Source organism: Piliocolobus tephrosceles, chromosome 9 (assembly GCF_002776525.5).
Source record: "Piliocolobus tephrosceles isolate RC106 chromosome 9, ASM277652v3, whole genome shotgun sequence".
Lineage (NCBI taxonomy): Eukaryota > Metazoa > Chordata > Mammalia > Primates > Cercopithecidae > Piliocolobus > Piliocolobus tephrosceles.
In genome coordinates, this window is record NC_045442.1 from 17017123 (window position 1) to 17027529 (window position 10407).

The window sequence follows — 10407 nt, forward strand, 5'->3', positions numbered from 1 at the left end:
TTCCCCCTGCCCCTCCCCATGGTGCTGCTCAGCTGTGAACCAAGCAGTCCCCAAGTGCAAGAGGCCCCCCAGCCAGAGCTCCTGGTGTTTCCCCAGGGTGCCTGTACATTTTCTTTGGCTACCCTGGGGTGTTTGGGTATCTGGCCTGGGGCCCAGTACCGAGGCACCCCAACATGACACTGTGCAGAGGACTGTGTAGAGAATGTCCCACAGAAGCACAGCATGAATGCACCCTCCTTAGGGATGTCAACCCACTCATGGGTGTCTTGTGAGCAGGCCGGCCCAGGGGGCCCTGGGTCCCAGCCTCTGTTTCTGTCTTCCAGGCAGGCCTGGTCTCGCCTGAGAACTCGGAGCAGCTCATCATTGCCTTGGAGCCTGAGGCGGCCTCTATCTACTGCCGAAAGCTGCGGCTACACCAGATGATTGAGCTGAGCAGCAAGGCAGCCGTCAATGGGTACAGCGGCAGTGACACAGTAGGAGCTGGGTTTACACAGGGTACCTCTGCTCTCTCTCTCCCCCTCCTGCTCTCCTTCCCTCCCAAGCCCTGGATGTCTCTCTCCCTCTGATGATTTTAAAGGCACTTAGTGTCAATGAAGAATCAGGATACTCCAGGAGGAGATGGCTTTAAGCACCTCTCTACTCAGCCCCCCTACCTGGCCCCTCCAAGGACCCCCATAAATGGAGGCATGGTTACCCTGGTTCATCACCCACCAAGTGCCTGGGGACGGGGAGCTTCTCTCTAAGAACCTGACGGTAGCCTGAGAGCAGTTCTTGGCCTTGCATTGTACTAGGCTCTTAATCTTTCTTGTGTATTAACAGATTCTTAATCTAATTCCATTGCCTGTTATTAATTCTCCATTAAGACTGTTGATTTATTGCTGACTCACTCATTGGGCTGCTTCATGTGTGATGAGCTCATTATGTGTCTTCGCTGAGAGTTTAAAATGCAGATGAAACCAGCTGACTTTCCTGACCTAGGTGATGCTCGCTTAGCTGTGGGAAGGAGCACTGCCTTAGGGAGACTCAGGATGGGGTTTTAAAAAGCTTTTTCTCTTTAATAATTACCTGCAGGCAAGTGGGTCATGGCCTTGGTCATGGAACTTGGTTCCCTGGTATCCAGGGCTCTGTGGGTGTGTCGAGGGCTATAGGGTTTGCAGACATGCCCTGTCAGGGTCAAGGCACCAATGTGAGCATGGGCGCTAAGTGGGAGCACTGTGGGGGTGGCGCCGGGCACTGCAGCTCTGAGCTGTGTTTCCAGATGAGGGCTTTGAGGGCAGATACCCACCTGTCACCCATGCTCACCCCCATCCCCCACCGGAACGCCCCAGGCCTGGGAGGAGGAGAGGGAAGAAGGCATCAGTGAGGACCGTTGCTGAGTTGTTCCTGCCACAAGCTTGTTCCCAACTTTTCTTTGGACCCCACACCCAAGGCCCGTCCCTGCACTTCCCAAGGCACCGGGCCAGGCTCACCCTGAGCCCATGTGTATTCCTGCTTAGATGGTCTCAGGCTGCCTCCTCCAGGCCTCCCCTCTTGCTCTTGGGAGAAGCAACTCTGCCCCAGAGGCCCCCCCCCCCCCGCCCCCGTCTGTATTTCAATCCCAAGATTTAGGAATCTGGGAACCTCAGCCACAAAGCAGTAGCAAAAGACTCCCTTGTCACCAGGCTGCTGCCCTAGCCCGCCAGGAGCGGTGTGCTCACGCCTTAGATCTGATTTACCCAGAATGAATGGAAAGAGCTTCCCTTTAAGATCTGAGGACTTGACTTGCCCCTTTCTACCAATGCTCGGCCTCCTCAAGGCTCACCGAGGCTAGCCTTATTGCTGACTAAATCAAATGCATTCACATTTTGAATACTCAGAGGTTTATTTAAATTTTAATCTTCATTGTTTTCACTGGAAAAAAGAGGAAAGACTAAGTTTATATCTTACATGCTGATTCTTCATGTTGTTCACAAACACAAATTCATGACCAGTAGCTAATTCTAGAATAGCTGTTTTTAACTTTTTGTGAGTATAACACATTTTAGGGGGAACATCTGTTTTTGAAAGATTGCCTTCCCTAAGAGTTTTTGGTTTCCTTTCCCTTAATGTATCACACCTGCCCCCACACTGCTCTGTGTTCCTGTCCTGTGGCTTGTGGAATTTGCTCTCTCTGTGTGCTCAGAGGGTCTTCCTGGTTTTTGAAATCCTCAAATTGTCAGGCACCGCCCCTCCGAAGGGCAGTGAGGCAGTGGGTTTGGTGACAGCCTCACTTTACAATGAGAACCTCTCTCCCAGGAGACGAGTGCCGTCTGGGGAGAGCCTGGCAGAGCACTTAACCAGGAGTACCTGAGATGCCTCGATGCTCCTCCGTGACTGAAGGCCAGTGGGTGCCACGGGGAGAAATGGAGCTGGTGCTCGGCCCCAGCATCACAGGGTTTGCTGTCAGCATGATTTTACTCATGAAGGATTGAATGGGATCAATAAAGGATACATTTTTCACAATCTGAGGCTTAATTTGCCTGAAAACTTGGCTAATTTTTGAGAGCTCAGTACATGTCGTATTAGCCTCGCTTGGCTGTATTTTATGAATGCCATTTTTTAAACCATCTAGATGGCTTTAGAAAACCAAATGCCAGCCGGGCGCAGTGGCTTACACCTGTAATCCCAGCAGTTTGGGAAGCCGAAGCGGGCAGATCACGAGGTCAGGAGATGGAGACCATCCTGGCTAGAATGGTGAAACCCCATCTGTAGTAAAAATGCAAAAAATTAGCCGGGCGTGGTGGCGGGCGCCTGTAGTCCCAGCTACTCGAGAGACTGAGGCAGGAGAATGGCGTGACCCCGGGAGGCGGAGCTTGCAGTGAGCCGAGATCGTGCCACTGCACTCCATCCAGCCTGGGCGACAGAGCAAGACTCTGTCTCAAAAAAAGAGAAAAGAAAAAAAGAAAACCAAATGCTCATTACAAAGTCTGCAGCCCGTGTTGGGAGCAGGAGAGAGGCCCCGAGTTTGGGGAGCTCTCCCAGGCCCACAGGAACTCTTTAATCAAGGGATGCCTCCCTCTCCACTCTAAACCAGGCCCTGATTTAGAAGAACTTGGAGCTGGCCTGGTGTTTGCAATTCTAATCCCCAGGGAAGAAGTTGTTTTGTAAACACTGTGTTCTTTGCTGAAAGAGGCCAGAGGGTCAAGGGTGCTTTATTGGATAACCAGCAGCAGAGGGGTTTCTAGGACAATTCAAAATCAGCAGCACCAGCTTAGGGACTAAACAACAACAGAATATTGGGAGGGGGCGAGGTTGTGGGATGGGGCAGCAGAGCCACGGACAGCGAAGCCTTCCCCTGTAACATCAGGGGCTGCCCTCCATCGCCCACCGCTACCATTTGCTGAGTACTGAGTCTCACACTTGGCGTGTTGCCTTCATTATCACCTACTGTGTGCTGGCTGATGATACATTGGAGACTCAGTCCTTGTTCTGCCCACGAGGAATTTAAGCCAACTATTAATATCCCCATTTTATGGACGAGGAAACTAAAGCCCACAGGGTCGATTTGCCCAAACTCCCACCTTGGCGGTGCCTTGCCGCCCCCCAGGTGCCCTTTCACAGCACCCGTCTCATCTCGAAACATTCCATTATTCTGCTCTTTCCACCTTCCCTGTAAATTGTTAAATCTCAAAGGCACGAGGGCCTAAGGTCTGAGGGTTCATTTCAGACTGCAAGAAAAGAATTGTGGGAACTGCAAGCCCCTTAACCTCTCCTGACCTGATTTCCTTCTCGGAACATAGGGACAATGATTTGTGCCCTGTCACAGCCACACAGACGTCCCCGCCACTCAGCACCCCAAGCCACAGCAGGAACGGAGGTCGTCCCTGTGTTCATGGAAAAGGCAGCACAGGGGTTTGCCAGGCCCAGATGCGCCACCTTGTGGCCGCAATGCATATTGGCTTCAGCTGGGTCCAGATCTGGCCCCCAGTCCATTTATCCAGGGTCCATGTTAGGAAAACATACCCCAAATTCCTTGAATCAGACAAAATTCCTTGATGTGGAATTGTTTAACTGAACGCACTGCAGGCTGTTTGGCAGATAGCTTCCTCCCTGGGGCAGCAAAGCCAGGAAACTAGGCGATTTCATTAACCCATTCTCCAAAAAATGTGACCAGGGTAGGGTCACATTTGACCACATTCTCGTCCCTCAGTTTTTTTCACGTGGAAAATGAGGATAATAATTCCACCTAATTCCAAGGGTGGTTGTGAGAATCTCATCAGGTCAGGCTTTTCAGCTGGGCACAGGCTAAGCCGAGGAATAGAGGAAGGCCGGTAGAAATTGCTTTCTCTGGGAAGAACTGGCTTTGTGATTCCTGACATCGTATTGACTTATTTTGGTCAAATGTCACTAATGTTCCATCCCTAAATCTCCTCATGCTGTTGCCTCTACTGACTGCAGATGACTCTCTGCTTTTTCATGCTTTCTTACCCGTCGTCATTTTCTTTCTGTCGGCCACTAGCTAAGGAACACATACGGCGTAATCGGCAGAGTCGGACCTTTTTGGTGGAGAATGTCATAGGAGAAATCTGGTCCGAGCTGGAGGAAGGTAGCGTCCTTCAATGTCCTTTGCTCTTGCTGGATTTTCCTGTGCTGCTTGCGAAAAGCCATTCCCATTTGTCCCTTTTGCACTTTTGGAAAATGTTCAAACTCAGCGGGTTTTAAAGACCACTCACACAGGGAGAGCTCTTTTGGGAGCTGTTATTTTGCATGTTGTAAAACCAAGTAGGGATTGGAACTGATCAGTTCCAGAGTAAGTCTTATGTGAAACGCAGATGATTTTAGGGCACTCACTGTTCACGTGGCAGGAAACTGCCCACTAAGTACGTACCAGGTATGCAGCAATGTGTGAATCTTAGATTCACTCACCTGGGTTTGCCATCATCCATGCCTGAATGTCCTCCTGGGCAGATTGCATTCTCTTTAGTCATGGTTAACTCCTGGGGCTGCCAATTAGCAAAACCATTGTGCTAATGAGAAGTATTGAGGGCACTTAGCTGGGTCTACCTAGTTACCACCCACCAGCTTGTTTCAGATGGGGTTAGCAAACTGTGTAAAAGATGGCTGTTTTTGTGCCAGGTGACAAATATGTGGTTGTGGACAGTGGCGGTGGCACCGTAGACCTGACAGTCCATCAGATCCGGCTACCGGAGGGACACCTTAAGGAACTGTATAAAGCAACAGGTGAGCCCCTGCAGGGCTGATTTTCTTATACCTGAGCCGTTTCCAGGCAATTCTGTTTTCACTTGTTTCAGATAACTCTGTTTTATTCTCTTGAATGCCACTAACATGTGGGATCGTAGGCGGTGGAGGATAGTAATGTCTGCTTGAAATTGGAAAGCAAAATGCAATTAAACATTCTTTAAAACACAAACCACCACAACTTGGGTTTCGGCCTAAAGCGAGCCTGTTTCAGATCCTGGCCAAGGGCGTTGGTTTCTGAAAGGATGAGATGGTAACTTGATGTTGCCCATGATTGTGCTAAGGTGAACTTTCTAGGGAGGCCTCACCTTGTCTTGGATCAAGATTGCCAAACCACTGGCCAGGTGTGGTGGCTCACGCCTGTAATCCCAGCACTTTGGGAGGCCAAGTTGGCAGATCACTTGAGGTCAGGAGTTAGAGACCAGCATGGCCAACATGATGAAAACCCGTCTCAACTAAAAATACAAAAATTAGCTGGGCATGGTGGTGCACACCTGTAGCCCCAGCTACTCAGGTGGTTGAGGCAGGAGAATTGCTTGGACCCAGGAGGCAGAGGTTGCAGTGAGCAGAGATCGCACCACTGCACTCCACCTTGGGTGACAGAGCGAGACTCTCAAAAAAAGATTGCCAAACCAAAGAACATGCTGTTTCCCTTTTGGGAGGCTGGAGGGAAGGATAATGAGTAATTAGAGGATCACACAGGGACAAGGCCAGGCCTGCTGCTTTTACTCCCCCCACCCTTGGATGTCAGGTTGGAATACCATGATGATCTTAGTTAGATAAAAGTATTGATTTTTTAAAAAAAATGTAATTGATTTAAAATAGATTGTTGGCTGGGAGTGGTGGCTCATGCCTGTAATCCCAGAACTTTGAGAGGCCGAGCCAGGTGGATCACCTGAGATCAGGAGTTTGAGACCAGCCTGACCAACATGGCAATATCCCGTCTCTACTAAAAATACAAAAATTAGCCGGGCATGGTGGTGTGGGCCTGTATCCCAGCTACTCAGGAGGCTGAAGCAGGAGAATCGCTTCAACCCAGGAGGCGGAGGTTACTGTGAGCCAAGATTGTGCCACTGCACTCCAGCCTGGGCAACAAGGGCGAAAACTCTGTCTCACAAAAAACAAAAAACAAAAGAAAAAACAAAAATAAAAGAATAAAAGATTGCTGACAAGAGATTTCTGTAGGGAAAAGTTTTTTCGCATGGAAAGCGAAGCAGCGCAGGGTTCTGCAGTGTAAGTAAACACTTATAGCTGCAGTCCCATTGCTAAGCGGGTCAGAGATGAACAGGTGGGCGTGTTTCTCAGAGTCTGGATTGGGTTTCCAGTGGTTTTTAACACCACAGCCTCCCTTTCTGTTCTCAACTCAGGCGGACCCTATGGATCCTTAGGAGTAGATTATGAATTCGAGAAACTTCTGTATAAAATATTTGGAGAGGATTTTATTGAACAATTCAAAATCAAACGCCCTGCAGCGTGGGTTGACTTAATGATTGCGTTTGAGTCTCGCAAAAGGGCGGCCGCCCCAGACAGAACTAACCCACTGAACATCACCCTGCCCTTCTCCTTCATTGACTACTACAAGAAGTTCCGCGGGCACAGTGTGGAGCACGCCTTGCGGAAAAGCAAGTGAGTTGGGCTCATCACCTCGGGCTCTGGACATTCTAGTGGGTGGATTGTGCTGATGGGAGAGAGGAAGGAAGTGTGGACTTCCGGGTCCAGTCCTACACACCGGCTCTGTGACCTTGGGCAAGGGATTCAACTTCTCTTCCCTCAGCTTTTTTTTTTTTCACGTGGAAAATAGGGATAATAATTATTCCATGGGTTGTTGTGAGAAGGCAATGAATTCATACATGTTGGGTGCTTAGAACAATGCCTGGGACCTGGCAAGTATCATCTATGTGTTTGCTAAAAACAGAGAAACTATGAAAGCAGCAAAGTTTAGTTTGGGTCCCTGCTGTATCCCCAGTGTCTAGCAGAGAACCTGGTATGCAGTAGGTGCTCAATAAATATTTGTGAAATTAATCCAGTGGGAGTCTAGGTTTCTTGCCACTCTGAGTCCCTTGACTGATTTTGTGTCTCAGCTTGTTGCAAAATGTAGAAGATGGTTTAAAGCTGAATTTTAAAAAATAGATAAAAATAATAGATTTTTAATATTCTTAAACATTTTAAATATATATATATACTATCCATCATGAAATGATGACTACAGATGGATTTACCTATCACATTTCATAATTACCTTTTTCTAATAAACCTTTTGTAAGGGAACATGTCAGACATTTACCCTGTAAAATACCCCACTGTCCAGCTTCAACAACTGGTCAGTTCCTGGCTAGTCTCAATCCAATTATTTTAAAGCAGATCTTAGAGAGATTATCATTTCATCTATGTCAGTATGTACCTCTAAAGGAGACAAGTTTTAAATCACAACCACAATACCATGATAACACTTAACAGTAATTCCTCAATATTATCAAATATCTAGTTAACATTAACATTTTTCTTTTTTTTTTTCTTTTTTTTTTTTTTTACTCTGTATCAACATCCAAATGAGGGCTGTACATAGCAGCTATCTGATACGCCCCTTGAGTCCCACTAACATAGGTTCCCCTCCTGGTTTTTCCTTCACAATTTATTAGATGGCAAAACTAGTAGTTTGTCCTTAGATTGGAGTTTCCTATAATCTTGGCTTTGCTTATCTCACGTCCATGGTGTTACACAGCAGTTCTATCCTGTGGCTTTTTTTTTTTTTCCTTTTTGCAAGTTGGCAGATTGACTTAGAGGTTTAATCAGATTCAAGTTTGAATCTTTGGCATATCTGCCTGATGGGTGGTGGCTCCTCCTATTGCCTCCCGTCAGGGGACATGAAGTGTCTGCCCATCTCTCCTTTTGTGATGTTAGCAGCCATTGATGACTATTGTCTGGTTCACTAATGCATTAGGGGCGGCCACGTGGCCACCATCTTGGTCCATCACTCCTTCTCATTTATTTTGCTAGAATACTCCCAGAGAGAGAAACTTGGCTCCTCAGTGGTTTGGTTGCCCTGAACTACAGCTTACTTAGGGAAGACAGGATAAATGGGTTGCTTTTCAACCTCCATTTATGAGTTAAAAAAAAAAAAAAAAGAATCAATTTCCTAGTATCCACCAAAGTGTCTAATGAATTTTTCCTCCTGTGAGGGTATGAGGGGAGTATCATTAAGAATTTAAGGATTTAGGCCGGGCGCCGTGGCTCAAGCCTGTAATCCCAGCACTTTGGGAGGCCAAGACGGGTGGATCACGAGGTCAGGAGATCGAGACCATCCTGGCTAACACGGTGAAACCCCGTCTCTACTAAAAAAAACAAAAAACTAGCCGGGCGAGGTGGCGGGTGCCTGTAGTCCTAGCTACTCGGGAGGCTGAGGCAGGAGAATGGCGTAAGCCCGGGAGGCGGAGCTTGCAGTGAGCTGAGATCTGGCCACTGCACTCCAGCCTGGGGGACAGAGCGAGACTCCGTCTCCAAAAAAAAAAAAAAAAAAAGAATGTAAGGATTTAATGTATTTTAAACCATGACAGTTCCATCCTTATTGACACCCAAACTGTCCCATCTCGGCCAGTAGGAGCCTCCTCACATTGGCTCTGAGTCCCTTTGACACGACATCTGTGGTGGTCGACAGTGTCTTTGCCTTCTTGTATGTGAAGACACTCTTGGCTCATCTTGTACATTCCCTACCCCAGGCCCGGAATCGGCCCAGCCCTGGTTCCTTTTAGTGGAAACCAAAGCAGATTTCATGTCAGGTCTTCTTGCCCTTGGAGCAGGGCCAGTCTGGACCCTCTTCCTGGGCTGATGTTCTCTGCCCTGTTGGTCCCCCACAGCGGGCACTTGTCCTCTGTGTGGAATCCCAAGACCTACCTGCACAGGTTGACAGTTCTGGGGCCTGTCAACCCTCCCACTAAGGAAACGGGCTACAGCCAGCCATGGGGTCGTTCCATACGATACCGCATTGTCCTTTGGCCTATGCCATGGAAAGGATTCCTTTCCAACACGTTCTAGATTCCCATCCAGCATCTAGGACGTGTGGCTGGGAAGCTGCTGGTGTGTGCTTTGCGTCAGGGACAGAGGCGCCATTTGCTTGGCCTCTGAGAACAGGCGGGGTTTGGGAATACACAGTCCCTGGCATTTGCTTAGTGCCAGAAAGTTTCCAGAGTGTTTTCACAGACATGGCATTTAACTTCATCTTTACAATAACCCCTGTGAAGGAGGTAAGGCAAATGCAGTTATCCTTGACTTCCAGACATGGAGACAGGGCTTGGAGAAAATGGAGTCTAATCTGCCCAAAGTCCCAGAGCTCCGCAGTGGTGATGGCCAGGCCAGAGCCCCACAATCCTGGATTCCTGTCCAAGGCTCTCTCTGCTCCACACTGCTGCTTCTGGACAGAGACCGTGAGGGCCACCTAGTATAATTAGGCTTACTCTGTCACCTGACAGGTGCCTGGAGGGCTGAGGACATGCACCTGAGCACACACATTTATAGCCATAAGTAGCAGTACAATAAACTCTCCAGGGAGCCTTTAACGTGCTTGAATCCAAATATTGTTGGATTCAAAGTGTGATCCTGCAAAAGAGACAGTGAGCCCTTTATCTCCTTGTCTTTTGCACTAGACTTTGGCCTCCACTATCGCAGGGGAAGGTCGGTCACAGCAAACTTAAGATACAGAGAAGAGATTACGTCTTAGCTTTTGAGCTTCTAAGCGTCCAGGTCCTGGCAGTTTAGGGTTTCCAAAGGTGCTTTTGATTTTCAACCCCCTTTCTGCCTGCTAAGTGTGACAGATGTTCTGCCAGGGCATGTGTATGCAGATAAGCCTGGGTATCATGTAGACCCTCACTGCCTGCTCTTCTCCGTGCTATGCTCCTGCAGTGTGGATTTTGTGAAGTGGTCCTCGCAGGGGATGCTGCGGATGAGTCCAGATGCCATGAATGCCCTTTTTAAGCCGACCATCGACAGCATCATTGAGCATCTCCGTAAGTATCAGCCAGGGCTCGGCCACTCGGCAAGGCAGAACTGAGAAAGGGGACGGACTTTTCCAGCATCACCAGCTGGTGCCTGTGGAGTCAGGTTGGCCTGGATCTGGGAGCCACAGGCAAGGGCCCCACAGGACTGGGCAGGGCTTGGCCATGTATGGGAGAGGTTGCTGGGCAACCTCTGGATCCC

At 48.7% G+C, this 10407-nt stretch overlaps 1 protein-coding gene across 2 annotated transcripts in view; it reads left to right on the forward strand.

The window, feature by feature from the left end:
- HSPA12A (heat shock protein family A (Hsp70) member 12A) overlaps nt 1–10407 on the forward strand; it is a 179634-nt gene that overhangs the window by 164225 nt on the left and 5002 nt on the right. For both annotated transcript variants that reach the window (XM_023224298.2, XM_023224299.1), the window contains 5 exons: nt 324–495; nt 4478–4564; nt 5095–5199; nt 6585–6843; nt 10114–10217. In XM_023224298.2, the coding sequence (XP_023080066.1) occupies nt 324–495; nt 4478–4564; nt 5095–5199; nt 6585–6843; nt 10114–10217 (727 nt within the window). The remainder of the gene's footprint in view (nt 1–323; nt 496–4477; nt 4565–5094; nt 5200–6584; nt 6844–10113; nt 10218–10407) is intronic.